The sequence below is a fragment of the Ochotona curzoniae genome, unplaced genomic scaffold, assembly GCF_017591425.1.
Source record: "Ochotona curzoniae isolate NIBS_2020 unplaced genomic scaffold, NIBS_Ocur_1.0 contig_3498, whole genome shotgun sequence".
NCBI lineage: Eukaryota > Metazoa > Chordata > Mammalia > Lagomorpha > Ochotonidae > Ochotona > Ochotona curzoniae.
In genome coordinates, this window is record NW_024465885.1 from 7629997 (window position 1) to 7657857 (window position 27861).

The 27861-nt window shown below is 41.4% G+C and overlaps 1 protein-coding gene and 1 long non-coding RNA gene across 2 annotated transcripts in view; both read right to left on the reverse strand.

Annotated features, from left to right (window-relative positions):
* Nucleotides 1-5824: 5824 nt before the first annotated feature.
* Nucleotides 5825-7118, reverse strand: CCDC54 (coiled-coil domain containing 54). Its single transcript, XM_040980832.1, has one exon. The coding sequence runs from the start codon at nt 6854-6856 to the stop codon at nt 5876-5878; it is 981 nt and encodes a 326-aa protein (XP_040836766.1). The 5' UTR covers nt 6857-7118; the 3' UTR covers nt 5825-5875.
* Nucleotides 7119-15698: 8580 nt separating this feature from the next.
* LOC121156706 overlaps nt 15699-27861 on the reverse strand; it is a 70750-nt gene continuing 58587 nt past the window's right edge. The window contains exon 3 of the long non-coding RNA XR_005883914.1: nt 15699-15776. This is a non-coding gene — a long non-coding RNA (uncharacterized LOC121156706). The remainder of the gene's footprint in view (nt 15777-27861) is intronic.

The following is a 27861-nucleotide window of genomic DNA, read 5'->3' on the forward strand; positions in this document are numbered from 1 at the left end:
GGGAACAGGGCAGGTTATGAGGGGAATAACTAGTGAAGACACACAAACCACTCTGTGGGAAATGTGTGCAAGAAACACCACTTCCTCTGAGTTAGGAGAAATGGGGATGAGCTGGTGAGAGGCAGGTGGATTTTAAAGTGAGGACCGGGAAATTACTTGCTCAAACAGAGTTATAAGTTTAACGAGTCACATGAGATCTTGGCTAAGTGATGATAATAATTAACCCCAAGGCAAAGTCTGCTTTCCTCACCGGGAACTTACTTCATTAACAGGACAAGTAGAAATCATCTCTAGGGAATGTTTAAGATGCTGAGAATATCATGTACCGTCATCTTTTTTTTTTCTCTAATATTCTTCTTTAGGTAAAAAGGGAGTTTAAATGAATGTGGAGGGAATCTCTGAAGGGATAACCGAGATTCTTAGAAAATCTGATATAATAGCTACAGCTTGTCAGTCTGTCACAATTACACGACGCTTGTTGGCTTCTCTTTCCCACATTTCCTATCAGGCCCCATTGCCCCCGATGCTTACCCTCCCTTCTGCCTGCTGTGTCGCCCTCACTCCTCCTCGCCTTAACTGACTGCAAGCCTCAACAATCACTTTTTCTCTGACGCCAGGAATCGCTTTCACATGGCTGTTTTCAGCCCAGTCTTATCGATCAAGCATGCCAATCATTTGTGTACTCACTTTATCTATCCTCTTCAATAGTGCGTGTCCCCAGTCCAGAGAGAGTCTTCCGTGTGTGTCCATGTCCTGTATGATCTTTATTCTGTTAGTGAATATAGGATTTTTTTTTTTACTAAATTAATAAAATGATTTGTTGTGAGCTAAGGAGTTGATTAGTGCTCGTTAGCCTGGGCAGGAACAGGAATGGGGCCTGTGGCTAAAAACACCTAGACTAATTAGACTCATCTGTATCCAATATGCTGCTAAATGAGGATGTGGGGGAAGAGTATATAAGGAGAGGTGAAGGCGCAATAAAGAGAGACTTCGCAGAGACTTCCACCATCACTGGTCTCTTGTCGTTGCTTCATCTCCAGACCCTCTCCGTGTCCACGTTACTGGCTCCGCCGGCCAGAGCAAATGGTGCCTAACATGGGGCATGGCATGAGGGACAATCTGAGGGACCCCTAGACCAATGAAGGTAAGTTTAGAATTTAAACATTTTGCAGGGACATAATTGATTTCATCCCCAGACGCCCTCCCTGTCCTAGGGCACGAGGGGCAATCTGAGGGACCCCTGGAACTCTGAAGGGACATAACTGATTTCATCCCCAGACCTCTTCCCCATCCTGGGGCATGAGGGACAATCTGAAGGACCCCGGAAATTTAGAGGCAAATTTAAAAATTTTGCAGGGGCATAAGTAAAATTTGTCATGGAGCAAAAACTTGCTAAATTGCAGATGATTAAGAGAATCCGAGATCTGCTCCAGTCACAAGGCATTGACACTAAGTTTAAGACTTCGCAGAAGTTCGTTGAAACTGTCTGCGACATATTCCCATGGCTTATTCTCCTTGTATCCACCTTTTTCCTCTGGCACTTGGTAAAAAATACTGTTATCCTGTCAAGTGGAGGTGCAACCCTTCCTTGAAAAATTATCCATAAGAAGGGGAAGGGAGCAGCAACCCAGGGTAAGAAAGAAGGAACCCCAAACCAGGATAAGAAAGAAAGAACTCCAAACCAGAGTAAGAAGACAGAGAGGACACCCCAAACCAGAGTAAAAAAGGAATCCCAGACCAGACTAAGTCTGGAGAAGCTGCGAAGAAGATTCGCGGTCCTCTTCTGAGGAGGAGGAAGGGGAAGAGGATGGAAGTGAGTCTTCTGAGGATCCTCCACCAGTAGAGCATGTGCCCATAGAGCGTGTGCCGAGCAAAAATCTCTTTTGACCAGGCACGGAGCTCTCTGCGCTGCCTGTGCCATCGGCACCATTAAACCTGGGTGCAGCTGTGAAGGATTTACAGGAGCAACTTCAGTGTCTCTCTCTTCAGCTGAGGCAAGATTAGCTATAGGCCCAGAGAAAATAGAACTTATTTCTCCATTTAATTATTTGGAATTTCAACTTTTTCAGAATTGTTTTAACCACCCCAAAATTTCCATAGCCCAGGTGTTTTTAACCATCTTTAAAAAGGCATCCAAGAATTAAAAAATTTCAAATTCTAGAGCTTCCCTTGGTATTCTTATGAGGCCTCAAGGATGCCAACAGATTTTTCTCCCATTTTGTGGAGACAGTTAATCAAGTTGATTGAATTATATTAAGATTATTGCCAAATGGACGTGACACACATCCCACAGCTTGGGACACTAAAGTATGTGTATGTTACTGTTGATATTTGCTCTGGGTTTATTCTGGCTACTCCTCAGACAGGGGAACAAGTCGGCATGCTCTAGCCCATTGCTATGCATGTTTTTCCATTTGGGAACTCCCAAAGTTATCAAAACTGATAATGGCCCTTTCTATATTAGCAGTAAGTTTTGTGATTTTTGCTACCTCCTGCAAACCAAGTACAGGTATTCCTTATAATCCTCAAGGACAAGGTATTGTGGAACGTGCCAACTGTACTATTAAGGATTATCTTATTAAAACAAAAAAGGGGAGTATAGCACTCCCTGAGATCATTTGAACCTTGTATTATTTATCTTAAATTTTCTAACATTGGATGCTGAAGGATGGTCTGCTGCAGATCGGCATTGGAATCCATCTCAGAAGCAGAAGGGTTTTGTGATGTGGAAGGATCCCTTGACTGGTCAGTGGCAAGGCCCAGATCCCGTCCTCATATGGGGGCGAGGATCAGTTTGTGTTTTCCCAGAAAACGAAAAAGGCCCATGGTGGATTCCTGAGAGGCTTGTCCAGCAAGCTCCTGCTGCAGAGTCTTGTGAAAGCTCGGGTACTGGCCATGGTGATGGCATTTGAGTCAGAAGGTCGACGTATATTGGGTCATCATTAAGCACCCCTCCTCTTTGTCCTTTTCCTATGAGCACCGAGGTCCTGATATTTCCTGCCAGTTTCTCCTTAAATCAGACTACCAGACTGCCTAGTGTGTGACCCCAGCTGTTGGGGATCTGGCCCTCCCTTTAAATATAGCTCAATTTCTACCCATGCTTTTTCTTATCATTCCCCTGTTATTACCACAGGGAAAATACCCACCTTTTCTATGTGGTAGTTTTGTGGGGTATGGCAATGCACTGGCATGTGCCCCCCTTTTTCCTTGTTAAGGGAGGCAATTATTCCTATGGACATTATTAGTTCAATCATTCCTCTGGATTTGAGGACTCGCTCACGTGGGTGAACCTTAGCTCCTTGAATTTTAAACCTGTGTCTGCCTGTGTTATCCCCCCGTTTTTCTCTTACATACAGAAAACGTCTCTGAAGTGAATTACACCAAGGTCAGCTGCACCCTAACAGCGTGTTGGAATGGCAATGATGATACTGCTGTTGTCATGCAGCTGCCCAGAATCCTGCCTGTGCCTGTTGGGACTGATGGAGAAGCCTCTTTTGGCCTTATAAGGTGTAAAAGAGATTTTGGCATAAAATCGATCATCATAGCCAGCATTGCCCTAATGCCGGCAGCCACCACCACAGTAGCAGTGACCCTAGGACACCCTACAGTGACCACTGAGACCATAAACAAGCTTGCAGAACTGACTGCCTGAGCGTTGGAACAACAGAACTGTACTAATGAACATGTGCAGGTGGGTATGTTTACGTGTTAACAGTGGGTTGTCTTGTTGGTAGAGGAGTGGCACATGCTGTGGGATATGGTCAGGGCCTCTTGTTCCCAATCATCATGTCTTTATGTATGTAACATCTGTGCAAGTGCAAAATGTTTCCCAAGCATGGGAACTGCTGTCTGCTCATTGCTACCAAGCTAAAGATACTCATTGCCATGAAACAGGGTTACCAGACTCCCCAAGTATGGTTTGTGCAGCTGCAGCAGGCAACACATTGAAAGGCAGCCAGTGATGGGTAAGATGGACGAGGCACTAACCAACCTAAGACTGGGGCTTCATCATGCTATGGAGATTCCCGAGGATGAGTAAGGCTGATAACCTGAGTGTCACAACTAAGACGTGCGCATTCAAGTCTGCTTTAAAACAAAAAAGGGGGCCCTGTTGTGGGCTAAGGAGTTGATTAGTGATCGTTAGCCTGGGCAGGAACAGGAACGGGGCTTGTGGCTAAAAACACCAGATTAATTAGACTTATCTGTATCCAATATGCTGCTAAATGAGCATGTGGGGGGGAAGAATATATAAGGAGAGGTGAAGGGGCAATAAAGGAAGACTCTTTCAAGTAAATACTTAAAAAAAAACCAGCAACACATTTATAAGTAAAAGTGAACTGGAAAGGACAGGACAAATGTAGTTGAGATTAAATAATAGATCTAAGTGTAGGATTTAGTGTGAGGTTCAGAACTTAGATCTTCTGATTCATCCAAATCCATGTGTCTCCCTAGTAACCATAAAGCATGTCCATGGGTTCTGGTAAGGAGGGAGGAAATGAAAGTGTTAATCTGTAGAGGTTCAGCCGACTCAGGCTCACGCCAGCTGCATTAAGTTTTTCCCCTCCGTAAGTCATTTGTTATGTCCATTGCCTGTGTTATGGCCCAACTTTGCTGCTGCTTCTGATAGATGGATCCTGACCCGTGTGCTAAATTAAGGGACTTGGCTGCTGCTTACAGATCTGGGCTCATCTCTGATGGTCAATCAATACACAGCAGTTGTTAATGCCTTTACCAGAGCAATACTTTGTTTACTTTGTAAACAGTCATTGCATTTATAGTAAACTCTGGCCTTTATTAGGTATATTGCAGATTGACATATTTAATAAAATGCTTTGTGAATTTAAAAATTGTGTAGTTACTAACAACTGTCTGCTAGACAAATTATTTTTTATCATTACATTCAACTCTTGCTATGTCCATTTTAACCCCTCTTTCCTCTTCTGACAGGACTGTTCTTAACTGCCAAAAGCCCCCTTCTCTTTCAAATTATGTGAGAATAATACAGTGTAGTGCATTCACCAAGGATGTTTGTAATTTAATAGTAAATGATCCAAAAAATGTCCTTGGTAGATTTCATTTGCTAGATGTTAAAACAAGCAATGTTTTGCAGCTTATTCTGATACTGTTTGGAAAGACAGTGCAGAGACAGACTCTAGTAACCTTCGGAATGAAACCCATGTTGGGTATATGAATTTCTCAAAAATCATGACATATGAGAACTTATATTTTGTTGCCAAGATTGAATTCAGTTCACAAATACCTCCTTTGCTTTTTCCCTTTCAGATGTATCAAACCTACAGGGCCTGGCATTTGTCTTCTTTCCTGAAACCATAAAAAAGATGGCCAGGGCCATATTCAATTGTGTTCTTATTGTTCAATAGAGATGAAAGTGAAGTAGAAAGAAAAAGTTTATGTTTTGGAATTAAAATTTTCCCTTGCAATAACTTGGCCTTTCAATCCCCCTCATTTTTGTAGAGCTAACTTCAGTAGTCTTGGAATTATAATTTTTCACTTTATGCCTTTTAAAATTTTCTCAGTACAGAATGTCTTCAGTATCATGATTTTCACCTACAAAAGCCACCAAGACACATTTATGTAGAAAATTCAGTGGGACTAGCAAATGCGTCTTATATTTTGCTGCAGCCAAACTCATTGCTTTTGGCTGACTACCAAGCTGGACAAAGGATGTATCTTCACGAATTATCTTTGAAGCAAGAATATGGGCAGGAAATAGATGACGGTAGTTGAATGATTAACTTAATGTAGACCTGGGGGTGAGCAGCTACTAGGAAGTAGACAATCGGCACCAAAATGAGTGAATGCCTGCAGCAACCAGATCACCTTTATTCTGTACCATGCGAAACAGAAGGTATCTCTACAGCCGAGTTACTTCCTCTTTTGAGGAACTGAAAAGGCAGTAAATATAGTTGATGACAGACATACAGATTGCTGTAAAGCTTGTGATAGGTCTGGCCAACAGACACTCCCCTTTGGGTGTGAGCTGTGATTCCTCAGGAATGGTGGCTGTTCGGGGAAGGAGCCACTGGAGGAATGTCTCCAACTTGGTAGGGCTAAGAAAGAATCCCCACTTTCCACCATGAATGAAAGTCAGCTTGACCCATGTCGTAAGGTCTGGGTAAATATAAATGTCTGGCTTCATCCCTTTTACATTTCTTGATGAATTTGGGTGCTTCTTTTTCCTCAGAGGTTTCATTTTGGGAGAGACTGTCTTTTTCTCAAAATGGTCAACAGGTTCTGGATAACTGGGCGGCATTTTCTCCACTGAAGAGCTCTCACGGCCAGTGGAGGCCACTGTGTTCAGGGTTTTTTTCTGTATGAACTTGTGAAGCAAGTCTATGGTGTCTTTCTCCATTTTTCCCTCCAGATACCCCGAAGAGCATACACGATAGCAGGAATTCTGTTTTTCCAGTTCTGTTACCTTTTTAGTTAAGGTGTCAATGTTCTCCTTCATAGCTAGGATAACATCAGTTGTTGCACATTGTTTGTCTTCGTTAACCCGCAGGCCAGATTCCAGTTGCTCTATCTGCTTCTTAGAGTCATCAGTCATTCTCTGGATTTTTGATATTGCTTTGACTACATCAGTCATTTGGTTGTGAAGTTCAATTTGGGCAGTTTTAACATCCTGGCACATCACCGTAAGACTCAGGTCTTCGCCAGAACAGACATCCTCTTGATTGCCATCATAGGAAGTCTCTGTTGGATATCCAGGAAAATCTGGGTGTTTGAGCCTACATTTTTCATACACATTTTTAACAGATTTTCTGATCTTGGAGAGATTTGAAGTCCAAATCTTCCCTGCAGTAGCTTTTACTCTTCTGGTATGAAACTTGTACATCTTTCATTGTGAAGCAAGCAATAAGACATTAGGAAATGTGACTAGAATCCTAAGGGAAAGAAATGTCAGAATGAAATGGCCTTTCTCTTACTGTTGGCTGGGTTTCTTCTCTGGTCACATCATAGAATGCTGTTTGGAGAGCAGCAAAGGCAACAGCAGGCACTCTTTTGTGGTTTGCTTCATATAAGGCAGTTCAGCTGGAGAACTCAAATAACGGTCAGCCCAGCTCACAGAATCATTCATATGGTCATCAGTGACATGATGCTGATGTCACAATACCTGCTGGCTTAGAGCACATTTTTTTGGTAGTTAAAATGACACCTTTTTAATCATGGTTGAAGATGTGATGGTTGTTAAAATAATCAGAACAACAAAATCTAGGCAAAGCAATCTATTTGTCTAATAAAGACATGTAAAAAATTCAAAAGAAATCTGTTCTAAGTTAACATCTTAAGTATTAATCCTTAAGAAACTGAATACATACCATCTAACCACCTTAAGTATATTACTGTTTTTTCTACATTTTTTTCATTTTTTAAAAAACTTTGATGATCTTTACAAAGTTGAATAGGGCTCAAAGAGTGAAGGGCTATGGGAAAGTGGGTTAGATCATTTTCCACATTCTCTCTCTCTCTCTCTTTTTTTTTTTTTTCTGTATCTGGGGGAAGGAGGGAGACAAATGGAGAAGCCACACCCACCCTCCCAAACATCCCAGGGTCCCTGATGTGGGGCATGCTCTGAGGGCACTGCTCAAGTAGATTGGATAGTTCAACAGTTCTGAACTGCTGCCAATCTCGCCATTCCAAGCATGATGAAATCTCTTCAGAATCCACTGACATACTCCACCATAGCGTCTCCACTGGGTAGTTGATCAATTTGTTCTGTCCTCCGTTGTGGTACCAGGTGTCCTATGCAGTATCCAATGTACTACCATATCCTCCATGTGCACCTGGATATGCTGTGCAATGCTTTAAGCCACAAAGGAGGTTTAGCTTTGACACATACACTCCATGGTCAGACCATGGAACCTGCAATTCTCTCTATGGTTGGGGTTCAGAGTCCAGTAGTTCGACTGGGGGGGGCTCCCCAAAGAAACTTTGAGGTGATCCCAGACCTGATTTTTGTGTGTGCTTGCCAGTATAGGGTTCAGCAAAGATCATCGCCTCAATCAGTCCATGCACGTACTAGTGGCTACAATTGCTGGGTCAGTTCTGCCTCCAGCCCCATCTCCTAAACAAACCATAATCAACTGACATATAAAGGAATCCCAATTAAACTCACAGGAAACCTCTCACAGGAAACCCTAAGGGCTAGAAGAGAATGGAGCAACATATTCCAGATTCTAAAAGCAAAAGATTGTCAGCCCGGGATAATGTACCCAGCAAAACTTTCCTTTGTCTTTGAAAATGAAATAAAATTCCTCCACAGAAAAGTTAAAAGAATATGCCTCTTCCAAACCTGCCCTACAAATGATACTTCAAGATGTGCTCTTGACAGAGAAAAGGAATAACACTCACCAAAACCAAAGGCAAATGTGAAGAACATCCCAGTAAAATAAAAACAGAAGACTAAATCAGTGTACAACCCATTGCTAAAATGACAGGACCAAATTACCACCATTCATATTAACCCTGAATGTAAATGGCTTCAACTCATCAATCAAATATTGTAGATTGGTAGGCTAGATTTTAAAAGCAAAACCCATCTATTTGTGGACCACAGGAGACACATTTCACCAGCAAAGATCAACAGAAACTATTTCTCACGGATTTTGATTTTTTTTTTAAAGTTTCACCTCTTTAAAACATTTTCTTGATTAAATTCTTCAATGACTCATAGATTACACAGAAGCATCATTTTCTTCAAAGGTTTTTTTTCAAGTGCACATTTAGGGATATTTATTTATGTTTGGTTGAAGAGAGCTTGATTATCATGTGTCTTGGTGAAGATCGCTTTTGGTCAAGCCTGTTGGGAGTTCTGTGCCCCTCCTGGATCTTGTTTTACAATTCTTTCTTTAGATTAGGGAAATTTTCCCTTATTATTTCATTAAACATATTTTTAAACCCGGCTTCTCTTTCTGCACCTTCTGTGACTTCCATTAACTCTTATATTTGGCCTTTTAATAGTGTCTTTCAATTCTCAAATGCTTTTTTTGGCCTGATCCAGCTCTGATTCCAGCTTTTTGTTTGTTTCCCCATGGTGACAGTATATATCTTGTGATTTTGAAATTCATTCTTCTGCCTCCTTCTTTCTGTTTTGAAAATCTCTACTGTACTTTTAATTTTTTCCATTGTATTCTTCATTTCTGATATAGCAGCTTTAATTTGTGACATATTCCTTAAATTCCTTGAATGCCTGATTTATGTGCTTCTCATTGTTGATAAGAAGTTTCATAAGAAGTGTTTGAATTCTGTATCCCCCATTTTCTCGATGTCTTCCTCAGTGAATTCTGAGGTTGGCATAAGGTTTTGCTCCTTCACAGGGGAGTCTTCAGTAATATTCATTGTGTCTCTGTCTCTTCATTTGCTCTTGGTCATTTTACGTCTGGTTATCAGATTCTTCTCCTTGGGTCAGGTTTCTAAGCTCTGTCACCCACAGGTCTACAGTTCGATTTTACTTATTGCAGTTGGTATAGGGCTCTATGTTTGCAGTCAGTTGTGCCACTCCCTCCAGCGAGTTCTAGGTCTGGGTTCTTATGTTAGATTTCTAGCATGGTCTCTGTAGCCCCAGCTCCTGTCTCACCACTCTCTACCTCCTGTGATATTGTGCTGAGGCTGCACCATTGTCTGTACAACTTTTCTCAATTTCCAGTTAGAGCAGGTGCCACACTGTAAGAAATGGTGTCTGATGTGCTACTATTTGAGGTCTTGATTTGCTGGTTGTCAGGTCTGAAGGCTACCCGGATCTGTCTTTGGTGGAACCTGTAGGATGTCACATTGTGACTGAAATGAGTTCACTTCCAGCTCAGTGCATGCCCATTACTGTCCATAGCCCTTCCCTCTTTAAACAAAATGGTGCCCATAATGACTCTAGTGGGCAGAATGGGTTGTTAAATCTACCCTCTTCCTACATCACTCATCTGGGACCTGCCGCTCTGTCTCTGTTCCTGGTCAAATCAAACAAACCAACAGGAAGAGCAATTTTTTGGTCTGGGTTTACCTCCTGAGCTCCGAGTGAAAGTCCCTTCCCACCCGGTTGCTGGTGGAATTCTGGCTGCTGGTGGAGTTCAGACTGCTGTTTGCTGAATGCCACTGGGGTATTAGTCACTGCAACATGATACTGTTGTTTTCACTGCTTTCCTGTGTCTGTCAGTCTCCAGGTACACCTCTGGCATTGTTCTGTCCTTTCCTATTTCCTGGTATGTTCCCTCTCTGCTTCACACTGGCTAATATTTCTCCTTCTGTTTAAATGTGCCCTTACCCTATTCTGCCATCTTGATTCTCAATAACTACATAAAATTTAAGGAGTATTTTTTTTTCGGTAGACATTGCACTTTGGTAAGTAATAGAAACTCTTTATGATAGTCTCATTAGATTTTTCATAATACTAAAAAGGGATATTGAAGAATTGAGATTTAATTGGATTAAAAGTTTTTGTTGCTTTTTCAATGTCATGCTTGAGAGATACTGCCTTTTTCTTTCTTTTTTCTTTTTTTCTTTTTTTACTTTGTGTTTTTTCTCCTTTCAACCCAGTAGTGATGCAGAATACCATCCCCATCGGTGCATCATGGGTCAGTAGTTCACTGTCCTGAATTGTGCTAAGATGCCACCAGCTTTACTCATCACTGCTTTTGTAGTGCATTGTTCAAAATGTAAATCAGTAGGAGCAAATGATGTCCTAGTATTGTTTCAGATTATTTTGAAATAATTTTCCCTCATGACCCACTATACTCTACATTTTGAAAACTAATGGCTTAGACTTTAAATGTAACATCTGACGTTTCTGAACATTTTTTCCTTATAGGCTTTTCTAACTAGCCATATTTGAAGTCTAAACTCTTTGATATATCAAATAATATTTTGTCCATTATATATATTGAGGCAAAATTTCTATTTCTATTCTTTTGGACACTATTTTGTAATTCAAATGACAAGACAGCCATGTGTTTGTCAAAGAAAAGCTTTATTCTGCTTCAGAAGATATTATTTCTTTGGTAATTTTCAGTTCTGATATCTACTAGATCACTCTTCTTCCTATTTGTGCTAAATTGCTGGGTAAGCCTCGGCCTGAGTTTTGGTCTAAACTTTGAACTTAGCCAAAAGTGATTTAAAAATTTTGACACATCAACAATCTGAGATTTTGCTTCCCTGTCCTGTCTTTGGATTGCTGTTTGGTCATCTTTCCAAAATGTCTAGAAACCTTTCCAAACTTTTGCAGCGTAAAAATGTTCTCCAACAGGCTGGCTACCATGGGAATGGAATTAAGGGCCAGGAGTGTTCCAAGTCAGAACTGTCCCTTTTACCTTGGCCAAGGGCATTTTATCTATCAAGTTGGGCCAATAAAAATATTTGAGTGCAGAAAGAAAAAAAATGGAATCACCATGCTAAAATAAATCTGCAAGATTGAAGCAATAAATATTTAAATGTCTTGGAAATGTGCTACATCATCTTCATTAACTGTTAAATTTTGTATTATAAAAATTTAATTCCACTTGAAAGAGATTTGTAGATTACCTATTTTTTTTTTCTTTGTAAGAATTCCCCATTAAATTGGAGGGATTGCTTATGGTAATTATCTCCTCCAGATTAGCAGCAGTCTTTTTGGATTCCTATCAAAATCTCTCCTAAATATTGGCTTGTTTGGCTGAAATTCAGAAATGCCAAGTACTTTCCAAAGTAGGACAGCTGGATAGTGGGTAGTTGGATTCTGGCTCCAAAGTCCTTGTGCTTTACTTCTTTTGCAATTATGGCAAAGAAAAAATACATGTTCATCACAACTCAGAAATGATGTTTCCATTTTCTAAAAAATGATACTAAGCATTTGCAGGAAACTTAATTTATTAAAACTATATTTGTTTAGCAATATGAGAAAGCTGGAGCTTTAGCTGGTTATATTACTTATGAAAGCTATTTGAATCAAAAGTTCCTGGAGAGTTTAGAAGCAGAGTTTTGAAGTAGCTATAATTTGTAAGTAAAAATGAACACATGGAAGTGATTCTTGCCTTATTATAGTAGCAGTAGTACAACAATTGCAATAAAAAACAATGGATGTTAGTATTTCTAAAAGAAAATCACGTTTTATTGTGATTATTTTTAGGAAAGGACTTAATCTAGTAGGCTTGATACAATGTGAACCTGGTTGCGTTTCTGAGTGTCTCACTTATATATTCATGTGAAGAGAGCCTTGTCCTGCTTGGGGTTTGTCATAGAGGGCAATTGTAGTAGGCAGATAGAAAATTAGTAATTTGGGTGAAGTTTCAAGAAGGTTCCTGCCAGGAACGTAGAGACATTTAGGAGTAAAATCACTCAGGGTACTGGAGCCTAGTTAGAGTGTCTTATGGAGTGAGTACGTTTTCCAGGAGGCTGACTACTATGGGAATGGCATTTGCAGCTGGAAAGGGGAGAGCTCAAGATTGCCCAGTGTGAGCTCTGTGTTCTTGGGAAAGTTCCCAATCTCACAAGCCTGTAAAATGGGATAGTAAGAGCACCTACTTCACACAGAGCTCTTGAGACTTCCAGAGCTCAGAACTTGCTTGTGAGTCTTTCTTCTCCCTGTCTGCCCACCTCCTTCTTCTCCAAGAGGCGAGGAAATGGCTAGGCATTCAGCTTTGGCTCACTGCACTCTCAATCACTTCTGCTTTCATTCTCTCTCCTTCAGTGTGACCAAGACATAAAGCATGCAATGCTCACTGAAGAATTAGGTAAAGCATTCTGAGAAGTTTACCAAAATGCAGCAAGCAAGGCTGGGACAAACTGGCACCCTGTCTCCTGGTACAGTGCTTCTAGGCCAGCTTGGCACAACTACCCAGCTCTGGACATTACACAGATGGCTCTAACAGTAAGTATTGATGACCTTTAAAATGTTGGGGTATAACTATAAATTAATTATGACAGAGTGAAATGGCTACACATATCACTCTAACTTGTATTGCTTTTCTTGTAAACTTATTCAGTATTTTTTTCCTCCACTAAATTTAAGGTTCTGATTTATAAGAACCTAGGCCATCCTCCTAGACTATCATCTGTCATTTGCAATGGGTGGCATATACGACTGAGGAAACAGAGACCTGGAAACTCTTGCAAATTTGACCAGGATGGCTGAACAGAGGGAATGAGATTGTATCATAAGGAGGTCAAATCTGTTGTTGCACCAAGTAAGTAGTTAGGAAGGGCCCAAAGGCAAAGCCTTCTTTGACTGTTTTTCATTCATTTATTGTGTTTTGTTTTCTTCTTTTTGGTCATGAAGTATAGAAGAGAATGGGATTGAAATGAAAGCTATTGCCCTGGACCAAGACAAATGAGAAGGGGAATCAAAGTCATAGTGATATGAGACAGCAGGTTCTGAGGAAGTAAAGGAACCAAGAAATGTTGAAAAGGCCATCCAGGTAGCAGAGCGTGGGGGTGCATGAGCTGGCCACCAGCACTGTGGGATGTGTAAATGTTTATCATGATACCTTAAAAAAAATCACAGGAATTCAGAGCCAAAAGAAACACCTTTGAAGAAATAATGGGGTGATAGTTTTCTTTCACATAACATTTGTAATGATTTACTTTCAGTCTATTACTGATATTGTAGGTTCCATCTGAAATACTCTCCACCTGTTTAGCATCCCTGGCGACTTCTCTCCATTCTTTAGGAGCCATTTAGTTGTCCATAATTCTTTCTTTCTCTCTCTCTTTTTTAAGATTTATTTTATTTTTATTAGAAAGTCAGATATGCAGAGGGGAAGATCTTCCATCTGCTGATTCACTCCCCAAGTGGCTACAACGGCTGGAGCTGAGCCTATTTGAAGCCAGGAGCCAGGAGCTTCTTCTGGGTCTCCCACGCTAGAGAATGGTTCTAAGGCTTTGGGCCGTCCTCAACTGCTTTTCCATGTCACAAGCAGGGAGCTGGATGGGAAGTAGAGTTGCTGGGATTAGAACCGGCACTTGTATGGGATCATGGTGTGTGCAAGGCGAAGACTTCAGCTGATAGGCTAGTGCGCCGGGCCGTGTGATGCTTTATTCTGCTCATTCAGAGCTTCTTCGCAGCCTTTCAGGACTCCCTACTGGCTCTGGGTCTTGATCTGGTGTTTCAACAGAAAGCCTTACATACACTTAGTGCTTAAGAAATCTTTATTCAGTGAATGGATGAATGCATCTGTGGGGAGTTGTCACAGTATTCACTGCATCTCCTGGGCCCTCCCTGGGTCATCAAAAATATTCATGGAAAATATTCATAAAAAAGTTATGAGAAAATTACACAGGTTTCAAAATGATTTTGCACCAAGATAAATTTCATTTTGAATTTCATTTCCACTAACTTCTTACAATCCCCTCATTATTTCTGTGCATAACTAGGGGATCAGTTGGCGATTTGGGGATAGGGATTTAATGATTGTTTCCCTGAAGACCCCAAAACAGCTCAGGGGCATGAGATCTGGGAAGGGAATGCCAGTAATGGAGCTCACTGGGCTGGTGGTAATGGTGCTGACCCAAGAGGTGGCCAAGAGCTATCGCATTCTTCCCCCTGTGCAGCCATTATGCCTTTGAGGCCTCTGGAGCACCACAGGTAATTAGTGTATTCTGCCTGCCCCAGGGATTGCCTGGGAATGTATTTGTCATCAGTTCCGGTAGCCCGGCACTCATCTCTTTATTCATGTTATCTTGTACTCTGAACTCCAAATTCACAATGAATTCTCTCTAGCTTATTTAAGCATAGCTTCACCAGAACCTCAGGGGCGGGGGTTTGTGGGAGGCAGAGGCACATTAGTATTTTAGGTAATATTTCTTCCCTGTCATCTTCCTTCAATTTTTTTGGTTATGCTTGGCTCTCCCTGGTAATATATTATCTGAGCTCACCGGGTTTCTGCAATTCTCAACGTCGCCTCATGGTTTCCCTTCGCACTGCCTTTAAATCTCTGCTCCCTCCAGCTTGCGTTGGACACTCTTATTGTGCCTTTTATGTTCTGATGTGCACGACTGACACAGCCATTAAAGCCAATGACGGGTAAAGACAAGAGAAAGCAGAGAGGTGTTTTTGCTTAACCACTCACCTCTCTTTTAATGGAACTGGTGAATAAATTCAGTTTATCTAGTTGAACACCTCTGTTTCATTGAATTTATAGCATTTAGCACATCTTTCTGAGAGGCCGTTATGTACCAGTGCAGTATGGTGTCAGCTTCCCGTCTTGTTCCTCGATTACTGAACACTTTAGAAACATACAAAATGAAGATTTAAAATATAAGGAGACTCAGAAATTTATAGCATATAAAAATTGGAGCATGTGTGCTTTCCTACTTCTGATTCTGATTCCTGGTCCTGTGTAGTTTGCAGTGGTGATTCATCTCAGCATGCAGGATGTCAGGACAGCCCTCCTTTTCAGAAAAACCACTTCAATGTTTGAATTCTCTGTTGTCACGATGTTTCACATGCTTTGCACTCCAAAATCCCGGAAAGTTTGTTGTTTTTTTCTTTACATATTTAGAGTATAACATGAAGCATGGAGCTAGATTCTCTTAAAAGTGCTCATTTTTAAGAACCTCTGTTGTGGTGTTTCACACTTGCAAGGGTATTTGTTCCAGGATCTCTGTGAGGTATAAAAGGATTTACAGGGAGCTGGGTTGGAAGTGGGACAGCTGAGACATGAACGGGTGCTCTTGCAGGATGCTGGTGCCACCAGGTGAAGGATTAGCCTGTTGAGCCATGGTGCCAACTCAGAAGACTCCTTCTTTAATATATATTTCTTTTTCTTCTCTGCATAGACTTTTACAGCTTTGATCTAAAGCAAAAGATATTTATTAAATTAGTTTTTTATTGTTTTAAATTTTTGTTCAAAGTTCCCCTTTCTCCTGGTAAGTCTGAAGCTCTTTCTGGCCTGCCCCAAGCCAACTAGACTAGAATAAGAATTTAGGGTGTTAACTGTAAGATTTAGATTGTTGATTTTTTTCTTGATTTTTTTTTAAAAAATTGATCCATTTATTTCTGGAAACTTTTTTCTTCTAGTCCTGAAGGAAATAAGTGTTAGGTAACAGAAATGTAGTGTGACAAGACAATTCTAATTAAACACGTATTTCGATAATATTCAGCTTCAGTCTTATGCACCAATGACTATAGTTTTCACTGTAGCTTATGAGAATTAATTACTACTCAGTAAATTTTGTGTCCAAATTTCTCTTCCATGATATAATATAAAATGACATCAAGCTAGCTTAAAACCTAGAACAATTTACACCTTAAATCACTAAAATTTTCTATCAAAACTGCCATTTAACTTCACATTTACAATTTTTCACATTAAAAATCTTGGGTCTGGCACAGTGACTTAGTGGCTAATGTCCTTGCCTTGAATCACTGGGATCCCATATGGGCACCGGTTCTAATCCCAGCAGCTCCACTTCCCATCCTGCTTCCTGGTTGTGGCCTGGGAAAGCAGTTGAGGAAGGCCCAAAGCCTTGGGACCCTGCACCCACATTAGGAGAGCTGGAGGAGATTCCTGGCTCCTAGTTTCAGATTGGTGCAGACCGAACGTTGCAGTCACTTGGGGAGTGAATCATCGGACAGAAGATCTTCCTCTCTTTCCTCCTCTTTATATATCTGACTTTGCTATAAAAATAAATGAATCTTTTAAAAGCAATCTTAAAAGATTAATTAATTAATTAATTAAGTTTTTTTTTACTAAACAACAACTTTATTTCTCAAGAGCTTTTAAAAGGCTGTTTCTCTAAAATTTAAAAATTTTTAGCAAGTGCAAATACTGAATTAAATTTTAAAACTAAGCTAAAAGCAAATTAATGCAAAATTACCATTTTATACCTTGATCCTAGGAGTTTAAATTACAAAATGAAAAGTAAAACCACATTTTTGTTTTTTTATGTTAAATCATTTTATTATTACTATTATTATTATTATCATCATTTTATAATAGAATTCCATAGGCTCTGGGATTTCCCTTACCACTTCCCCAATCCTTTTCCCCCTCACTGAGTTCCCCTATATTATTACTATAGTATAGTTCTTCATAAACAGTCATATGTCCATCATTGTGGGCATGGACAATGGCAGAATGTCCAGCATCCTATTGTCAAGATATAGTAAAAGGCTTCCACATTTTCTAAATATAGAAGAAATGTAGATAGTACATACCAAATGTAATTTATTTGAATATCAAAGTTAGAGAAAGAGAGATTCTATCTGCTGGTTCCTTTCCCAAATGGCCTCAAAGGCCAAAGTTGGGCCAGGCTGAGGCCAGGAGTCAGGAGCTTCTTCTTGGTCTCCCATGTTGGTGAAGGAGTCCAAGCATGGGCCAGCCTCTGGTGGTTTGCGAGGCCAAAAGCAAGAAGCTGGATCAGAAATGGAGTAGCCAGATCTTGAACTGGCACCCATATGGGATGCTGGCATCCCGTGTGGTACCACAGTGCTACAATGCTGGAATCCTACATTTAACCCTCCCCCCCTTTTTTAAAGAGGATTTACTTATTTTCAATGGGAAATATAATCACAATTGTAATCTTTATTATTTGAAAATAGAGCTGAAGCAAAAATGGTTGCCTGGTTCACTATAGTAACTGAGAAGGTGATTAAAATTGCTTAGAATCTTGGAAAACAGGATTTGAACTTTTTGGCTTCTCTGAGAATAGAATACCTGTTTTCATGTGCTTTCTGAAGAAACAGCATATGCAACCAAGTCTGTATATAACTTAAGAGCATTCGCTGGGCTCCATCCTCAGCCCCAATTATGTCATAAATTATACCCCAGGTTAGACTGATTCAGGTTCCCGGATCTCTTTATGGTGTTTGTTGTTGTTGTTTTGGTAGAAGATGCCTGGAGCTTCTAGGTGGTTTGATTCAAGAACTTAGAATCCAAGTGCTGAGGATGAAAGTGGCCGAACAAGAAGGGAACACCCTGTGAGAGACAGTAGTTTGGAATTGGTTCCAGCTGGGACCCTTCCTAAGAATGGGTGAGTTCTGGCCAAATGAAAGTTAGAAATCTTTTCTAGATAGCATACACCATGGAGACACAAGAAATTAACCCTGATGCTTAAATAATCCACAACAGTGGAGGAGTCACTCTCTCACAGTGGTTCCTGCAGCTGGCAGTTTGATGGGAGTACTGAGCCCCATCTCCCAGAGTGGGAGTGACCGGGGGAGGAGAGTCCCTCAACCACACTGTTTCAATGTTGCCAGGTTCCGGCTCCTCTTACAGGAAGGTTTTTAAAGAGGGTGTTATCCAGCAGGGATGCTGTGTCATCTGCCAGCCTTTTCCATCCTGCTTCCTCTTCCTACCTGTTCCCAGGTGGTCCGTCTCCCTGCTGAGTCACCATGCCTGTGGTGCAGTGAGTCAGCCCGAGGCTTTCCTTTATTCAGAGTTGGAAATAGAACCTCGGCTACTAATTCATTGATCCGAGTCACTATTGGGCATTTTCATATGGTTTACGTATGTGTTCATATTGTATTCATCTATTTTACACATACAACGTGACAATGAAGTTTTGCCTTTTTTTAGTTTTGGCTTTTTGCCACAGCAGGCCAGTATCATTTCACTTTGTATGACTTACGTGTTGTTAAGAATAAAACTACCATGCGATGAAGTGCTGAGACTCAACATAACTAAAATGAAGAGAATGGAGCATATGACAGTCTGGTCCTGTAGGTAGTGTCTATATGTGAAGGGTGGTGAAGCCTATTTAGTGAGATCTTGTAATGCCACAGGGAGTGGTACGAATTTGTAAATCCCACCATGACCCTGAACAGGAGGAGGGGGCTGGGGTGAGGAAGCAGCTCGCATGCCTTATGGCCTTCCTTCTGTGTCTTTGGGGCTCACCTGACAAGAGCATCATCCATTTCAACTCCTGCGCTGTCATCTAGAGCAGAAAGGTGACTGTCCCTGAGTTGAGGGGTCGGGGATGGGTTTGCAGTGGTGATTGGGTATTAGGAAGATTGTGCAGCCAATTGCTTATACCACCCCCACCTAAGTGGTACTGTTTTGACCTCTGATTGCTATACTCTTATGTAACTTTCAATTGTAGTATTAAGAAGGGAGAATCAGTATAATTTATCCAATTCATATACCCAATCAAAGAAACTCATGTTATCATTACTTAGTTTGTGGCTTTAGAGAGTCCTATAGTAAATCCTATTTAGAGTGGACAATATTTGGAGAAGCCTATGAATTTGAATTTTTTAAAACAATTTTATTGAGTTTTATTGCAAAGTCAGATATACAGACAGGAGGAAACACAGAGAAGAAGATCTTCCGTAAGTGACCACAATGGCCGGAGCGGCGCTGATGCAAAGCCAGGAGCCAGAAGCTCTTCCAGATCTTCTATGTGGGTACAGGATCCCAAGGCTTTGGGCTGTCCTCTACTGCTTTCCCAGGTCACAGGCAGAGAGCTGGATGGGAAGTGGGGCTGCTGAGATTAGAACCAGCAACCATACGGGATCTCGGAGCATTTAAGGCGAGGACTTTAGCTGCTAGGCTATTGCGCTGAGCCCTTAAATTTTAAGCACAATTTTATTATTTAGGCATATTAATGTCTCTCTCTCTCTTTTTTTTCCTTTTCACTGCAAGCATGAGAAAAATCGCACTGATCATCATTCTAAAGGTGGCAGTAGCGATAGTAACCTGGAATTCCTGGTGTGAGTGGCTCAATCAGGTTCTTAAATATTTCCATGCCATTGTTTCCTTATCCGTGAGTCAGGAATGGTAGCACTTCACAGTTTTTGAATGTGTGTGAGAAATGCCTCAGCACTGGGGCCATCACAGACATCAGAAAAATGTTTCATCAGTGCTTTCTAGCATGCTTGTTGATGTGGCATAAAAACTGAATTTTTTTTATGAATCGGTGAATTTGGTAAACTAGCAATTTGCTTTACAAGACAGAGCAATGGAAAAGGTGGGAACAAGAAATAAGTCTGTTGCCGTTGAACTCATTTTTTTCATTTGATTCTACTCTCTCTTTTTGCCTTTAATTCAACCAACATCATTTTGTTCCTGCAAGGTCTAGTTCTGCACATTTCCATGTAATGGAATTTTCTTTTTAGATTATTCAGTACTTGAAGAGGAGAGCCAGAGTCAGCTGTCAGCTAGATCATTTGGTGGCTTCCTCACTCCTGTGTGGAAGCAAGTGGCTCCAGTTCCAGGGGAACAGGTGTGAGGTGGAAGATGGCTCATACTTCCAGGCTCTGCTAACCTGAGATTCTAACGGAGAGTAGTAGCAATGTTTACACAACGGTGAAACATCCTTTTCAGTATGTTCTGAAGTTAAATATAAACTTTCAACAAACTTCCTTAGTTTTTTTGTGATGCCTGTTGAAAACTTACTTTTCCCATCCGCTCTGGAGATACAGGCTTGCGATGAGGACTGGGGACTGGAGCTTTCCGACTTCTCATCTCATCATCTGATTTCACAACAACTAATCAGTAGTTAGCTCTTCCTGGGAATGTGCTGTGTAAGGCAAGAGGCTGCACCAGCTCAATCTGTAAATTCCTCATCTGTAACAGGCCAGTCCTCTTCCCAGAATTGGTGGAGCCTTCAAATCTCCGACCCACTGCTTGGGTTACCGTCTGAGCTCATCAGCAGAAAGCTCTGCTCTGTCATGGCCTCAGTAAGGGAGTATGCACATGTGACTCCTAGGCTTCATGGCGGTCTTCCAAAAAATGACAGGATCAAGTTCCCAATTACAGTACCGGTTAAAGACTCCCTTGTGAGTCAAAGGAGGGCTTAATTACTAGATTTCTGAATTTTAGAAAAAGTCCTATTATTTACTAAATATTAGGATAGTCAGGTGGGCATTTAGCTTAGTGATTAAAACACTAGTCAAGATCCCGAATCCCCTGTCAAAATAGCTGGGTCTGATTGCTGATGCTGAGGCCTGACTCCAGCTTCCTGCCAGTTCAGACTCTGGCAGCTGCACTGACAGCTCAAGTAATTGAGCTCCTGCCACACATACAGGAGCCCTCATTAAGTTCCTGGCCCCTAGTTTGATCTTGACCCTGGCCCAGATGTTGTGGACTTTGAACACTGAACCTGTGGATGGGGGCTCTCCTTTTTGCTCATTTCTCTTCCTTTCTGTCTCTCAAATGAAAAAAATTCTTTTTTTAAAAAGATGTATTTATTTTTATTGGAAAAACAGATTTTTACAGACAGAAAGGTCTTCTATTTGTTGATCACTTCCCAAGTGGTAGCAACAGCCAGAGCGGAGCTGACCCAAAGCCAGGAGCCAGAGGCTTCTTTCAGGTCTCCCATGCAGCTGCAGGGTCACAAGGCTTTGGGCCATTCTCTACTCTTTCCCAGCCCACAAGCAGGGAGCTGGATGGGAAGTGGAGCAGCAGGACACAAATCAGGGCTCATCTAGAATTGCAAGAGCTTGTAGGCAGAGGATTAGCCTCATGACCAATCATGCTGGTTCCCTAAAACAAATTCTGTCAAATGTTTTATTACATACCACTTTTTAATGCATATTACACTTGAAACACTTGAGAAATATTTGTTTACTAATTTAAACTAAATATTATCTCATGCCAAGAAAAGCCATTCAGGAGCTGGGGATACTCCTTTATTGATGTGTATGTAATTTCTTAGACATTACAAAAGCTCCTAATCTGAGGCTAAGACGATCCCAATGGTATATTTCATTGAATCTAAGATAATTGTTTTTGCATTTTAATATCTTTGAAATCAGAAGTCATGTAGCAATAGATGCCATTGTATCATAGATTAATTGGTGATGCTTTTCTTGAAAATACTTACTAGCATATCTGCAGTTAATGTTACCCTGGCTTTGAGTTCTACCACATACTGGATTGAATGTTTAGTAAAGCCAGTTAAGTCAGTGCTTGGGATGCCTGCATTGCTTATCAGTGTGCCTGGCTATGAGTCCTGTTTATGGATTCTAATCCAGTTTACTGGTCATGTGCAACTTGGAAGGCCGCAAATGATGACTCAAGTATTTCCATCCCTGACACCCACATGGGAGACCTGGACAAGGATTTGGTCCTGTCTTTAGCCTGGACCAACTCTGGCTGTTGCAGACATTTTGAAATTGAACTACCACTTGGAAGATCTTGCTCTGGTACTGTTTCTGTCTCTTTTATCACTCTGCCTTTCAAATAAAATAAAAGGAAAAAAAAAGGAATGTTGTACATATGAATTTAATATAATTATATACATTATGGCTACTTTTCTTATCTCACATAATTGCACTATAAGTGTTAATCTTGTCTCAAAAGAGGACTTAAGAATCTAATATATTTTACCATAATCACTGTTCGTACTCAAAACTATATTGCACATTTTTAGTTACTGAAAGTTCTAATTTGGGGTTAAACTTGGATTTCACATGTCTGGGCATGTTGAGAGAACCTGACTATGTCACGGAGTTGTTAATGCGTGTGAACAGATTTACACGGGATACCTTTAGGGAGGAAGAAAGTGCTGTTTTAGTGGCTGCAGCTGGACATGGGCGTATCTGTTGTGTTTTATGGGAAGCAGACACTAACATGGCTTTGGGAGAAGTAGTTTATTTGGATTAACACTTGTGAAAGATAAAATCAGAGGTATTTGTCAGAAAAAGTCTAGGAGCTGACAAAGTCTCAGCTAACACTGCGAGGAGCTTTGGAGCAAAGACTATTCTTAAGGCTGAGTCTCACACTGAGCAGTAAGGGCCAGGCCCTGGTGTCCACAATCACTTCAGATTAACGGACTGTCCGGGAAGTTTAGCCAAGGATGAAACTGTGTGAATTTTATTTTATTTTTATCATTTTTTAAAAGATTTATTTTATTTTATTAGAAAGGCAGATATACAGAAAGAATGAGAGACAGGAAGATCTTCCATATGCCAATCCACTCTCCAAGCTGTCGCAATGGTCAGAGCTGAGCCTATCTGAAGCCAGGAGCCTGGAGCTTCTTCTGGGTCTCCCACGTGGGTGCAGGGTCCCAAAGCTTTGAGCTGTCCTTGATTGCTTTCCCAGGCCACAAGCAGGGAGTTGAATGGGAAGAAGCGCCACAGGAATCAGAACTGGTGCCCATAAGGGATACTTGTGTATACAAGGCGAGAATTTTTGCCACTAGGCTACTGTGCGGGGCCCTATATCCCAGTTTTCTGGCCTCCCTTTTAATTCAATGTGTTATGCTGCTTCTTGATAGGACTAAACTTAACTCACTAAGTTGAGGAAGTGCTGCATCTGGATGTACAAGGTTCTAATCACTGGACTCCTGAGGTTATTTGCTTCTTTAGTAGATACTACCTTGGTGACTGATATTGTTTTGAGGGTTTTGCTTGAAGGCTTCCAGGTCCATGCAATAAAATTCCAGGCCCAAGGCAGAAAGTATTGGAGCCCATTTGGTCATGGTAAAGGGCTCAGGAGTTAGCATGAGTGACTAAGAAGTCATTCCCCAAGTTGGGCCCAAGCTGAGTATGTCATTGGACCCCCACTTTGTATCACTTGACTAGAGATCAACAGGCCTGATTCTTTGTTCACCCTAGTTTTGACTCCCCCATCCTTGTAGCCCACAGTCAACAGGTAGTAGTTCTGTGGATGTGATTCTGATACATTCTCATCTATTTCCAGATAACATTTTCATTTATAATCAGATTTTCACCACAATGTTTTTTTACCTGGCATCATGGACAAGAATTCTGAGCAACAATGATGCTTCTGAGTTAGAGCAAAGGACTTTTTCATTTAATTGAACAGTAGCCAGCATGTCTGGGTTATTGCTCTTTTGCTTGCCAGTCCTCACAGAGAAATAATAATAGTAAAAATAATAATGGCTATGTTCAGTTTAAACATGCTGTGAGGTGTGTTACTGTAATGAATGCAATGTCTGCTTAGCCTTTGTCACGATGAACAATAAACAAAACTACACATGTTTTCTGAGGGTATTGGGCATACAAATCCCCTTAAAGATATGATCTAGAATAAAGGTAACAACTGCTTTTGCTCATGCAGAAATATGAGACTTCATGGAGCATTATCCTCCATCAAATTTCTCTAAGCAGGTGAGGGAAAATTTTTTGTGAGTGGCTTTGCAACACAAGAAACATAAGGCACAGAGATAGTTCTGTCTTACTGTTAACCTGGTGACACAGCGTTGGCACAGAGACGTTCTAACATTTGTCAGAGAGAAGGCACGCCGAGTGTTTGCAGTTTGAGGAGCATTGAAGACGAGCGTCAGCAGTCTCCCTGACTTGACCCCTCAGTGTCAGGCTGCAGCAAGCTGGGCCACGGCCTGAAAATGAGGAGAAGATTGCTGCAAAACTGTAGGAGAAATCATTTGAGAAACTACAGGTGGCTGGGTAGGGATACAGAGCTAGTGCTGCAGGGAGCTGATTTCTATACTGCACAGAGGTGAGAAAAAGAGGCAGGACGTATTTCACTTGAGCTCCATTCATTTTACTGGCCAGGACATGAGTTCTGGGGAGAGCTGCTTAGTCAGGAATTATCAAAGTTCTTTGATGTAGAAATGACTGTATTTAGTAATTCTGTCCAGGCTAATTATAGTTGGCAGTGTATGTATTTCCATTTTTAGCCTTTAACCCTTCTTCCTCCCAAATACCTAACTTCCATCAAGACTGAGTAAGCAAATAATTTCATCTAGGCTAAAAGAAAAAAGAGGTTGAATTTAAGCATTAAACTTTGAAAGCTAAGTTCAATGTTTATCTCCTCCTGGACAATAGTTCTTTCTAGAACATGGTGGTTTCTTGCTCCTTCAACTCATGGAGCTGATTTTCTAGACCTAGGGATGGGAAAAAAATCTAAAAATCAAAACCAAAAACATTTATTCCGTCCATTGGGAGTGAAGAACCAGACGGCTTTGCCTAAAATGGTGAGACTGGGTCTCTACTGTCACATAGGGCAGCATGCTGCCACATGTCCACGGGGCAATGTTTAACGAGGCAGCTCAATGAGTTCTTGAAAAGGTTTTCCAGCTCCGCAACAGAAGCAATGAAATCTGAACAAATGTTCTTTGTCGTTTGCTACTGCCAGGATTCTTTTCAAAGGCGCTCTACACTGTGTGAGGTACACACAATGTTTATTTCTCGAAGTTCTGGAGACTGAAAGACTGAGGTGCAGGCAGCAGCAGATGTGACAGCAGGTGAGGCCCCGTTTTGGGTTCATACCCTGCTGGCCTCTTAGCTGGTGCCTCGCTTGGTGGGAGGGGAAAACAGTCTCCTGAGCTTCATCCATTGGCAGGGCTCCCCCAACCTGATCACTTCACCAGGGATGCCACTGCTTGCGTACTGAGGGTACAAAAACATTGAACCCATTCCAATTTTTATAAAAAGTGTAGAAGACATTAGGCAAAATCTTTCTTGGGGATTCCCGCAACACTTTATCATAGTAAAGGCTGTGAGGAAATTGTGCATTGAGGAAGCCTGCAATCTAGAATCTTCAAGAAAAAATTTTATAACTACAAAACTTCTTTTATGTGTAACATCTTAACAAATTTAGTGAGCAGATAGCGGAGTTCAACCGTGGCGGCTCGGGTGACAGCCGCCCTCCACAGTGGTGACAACCTGCCTGCAGAGAGTACCAAAGCCAGGTTGGACCCAATGCCCAGGACTTGGCCCATGGGCACTGTCACCACACAGTGACTGAGTCCTGGCTGCTGGGCAGCCATTGTACCTTTAAGTACCAGGCTCTGCCTGATGGCCCCCTTGTGGTGAGCTCTAGGGTTTTTAGAGTATGTAATGGCTGCCTAGGAACATCCAGGGATAAGGGCTAGTGTGAGTGTAGGTAAGGGATGAATTCTGGGTGATTCCTGGCAGTGGGGACATGGAACTTGCCTGCAAGCATGGGGACTGAGATCTGAGGTTTTGGAGGGGAGATTCCATAAGTTCTATTTGGGTAAGACTGATTCACCAACTCACATGGGAATCCTGAGATGGGCTGTTAGCATAGTGCATCACTGACTGCCACATACCCTCCACATGAAAGCTATGGGTGGGGGCCTGTCTGGCAGGGCTAGGTACCAGTACCTGACTGAGTGGTGGAATAATGGATGGGTCACACTTGGCAGGGTCAAGACACTAACCAGCAGGCGAGAGAACCAGATCTGGGAGTAAATTCTGTGGGGGAAGTATGAGTCCAACAACGGAAATACAAGTCCCGCTGGTTAGCTCAGGAGCCGGGGTAGTAATGGGCTGAGCTAAGTGTGACCATGGAACCTGCCATTACTCAGAGTATGCCCCATGTCGGGAACCTGGGATGGGTGGGAGGCTGGGTGGGGCTTTTCCCTTTATCTCTTCCCTTATCCCAGATATAGAAAATGATAATAATATTAATGTGGAAACAATGGTCTTACCCACTTTTCTGTAGCCCTTGAACCTTTGTACCCTAATCAACTATGTAAAAATTACCAAAATAAAAGAATTTAAACAAATTAGTGAGTACATAGCCTTCTGTGATGAGCTTTGCTTTATTCTTGTGTGAAAATATAATTGCTGAATTATTTACCTTTTATGCATTTGTCATCTTCAGCTGAGCTAGATACACTTCTTTTTTTTTTTAAAAGATTTATTTTTATTATTTTTTTTTATTGGAAAAGCGGATATACAGAGAGGAGAGACAGAGAGGAAGATCTTCCGTCCGATGATTCACTCCCCAAGTGAGCGCAACGGCCAATGCTATGCCAATCCGAAGCCAGGAGCCTCTTCCAGGTCTCCCACGTGGGTGCAGGGTCCCAAAGCTTTGGGCCGTCCTCGACTGCTTTCCCAGGCCACAGGCGGGGATCTGGAAGGGAAGCGGGGCTGCCGGGATTAGAACTGGCGCCCATATGGGATCCCGGGCATGCAAGGCAAGGACCTTAACCACTGCGCCACCGTGCCGGGCCCCTAGATACACTTCTTATGAACAGAGACTATATTCTTCGCTTCTTTTGTCCGTGACAGAATTTAAATCTATGCTATATACGTAGTTGGCGTCCAGGATGTATGCTTTGAATGCCTTCACCAAGTTAACCATAGTGAGAATAAGCCCTATAAGTGCTTCTGTTTTATCAGTGTGTTTCTCAGTATTCAGCAGATACTAAAAAAGTATATTAAAATTTCAAATTTAGTGGATGTCATTGTGGCATAGCTGCTAAAGTGGCCACCTGCAATATTAGCCTTCCATATAGGTGCTGGTTTCTGTCCCAGCCACTCTGCTTGCAATCCAGCTCCCTACTAAAGACCTGGGAGAAGCAGCAGAAGATGACCTAGGTGTTTAGGTTCCTGCTGCTCATGTGGGAGACACCGATGAAGCTGCTGACTTTGGGCTGGTTCAGCATCAGCCATTGTGACCATCTGGGGAGAGACCCAGTAGATGGAAAAATCCCTCTGTGTGTGTTACTTTCTTCGTCTGTAACATGACTTTCAGAACAACAACAAAACTTTAAAAAAAAATCACATCTTCAAATTATATTATTGGAGTAGACAAAGATAAAACTCAATGTTTCAAATAAAGGAGCCTAGAATCTTTTGGTGAAAACTTTAATCAAGAAAAAGGGCTTATGCTGCAGCAGAAAAAAATGAACAAAGAACACAAAGAACCTGACAGAAAATGTTAACTTGAGTTTATCTGTGCTGACTGCCCACCCAGACTCAATGTGTGGTGTGCCAGGGTGCATATGAAGCATAGCGCAAATCCATTTTCTTGGATTAACCTGCCTAAATTCAGGATTTATTTCTGCCACTTACTAGCTGTATGAGCTCAAGTAAATCTCCAAATCACTTTGAAAAAGTGAAATTTTAAAGAATTTGATGCAATGCCTGTTCCATATACTGGGCAGAAATCAATGAATGTAATCTATTATTTTTGTTAGGTTAAAGAAGAAAAACTACAGAAAGGTCTTTGCAGTTTGGAATATAGCGTGGTGGGGGAT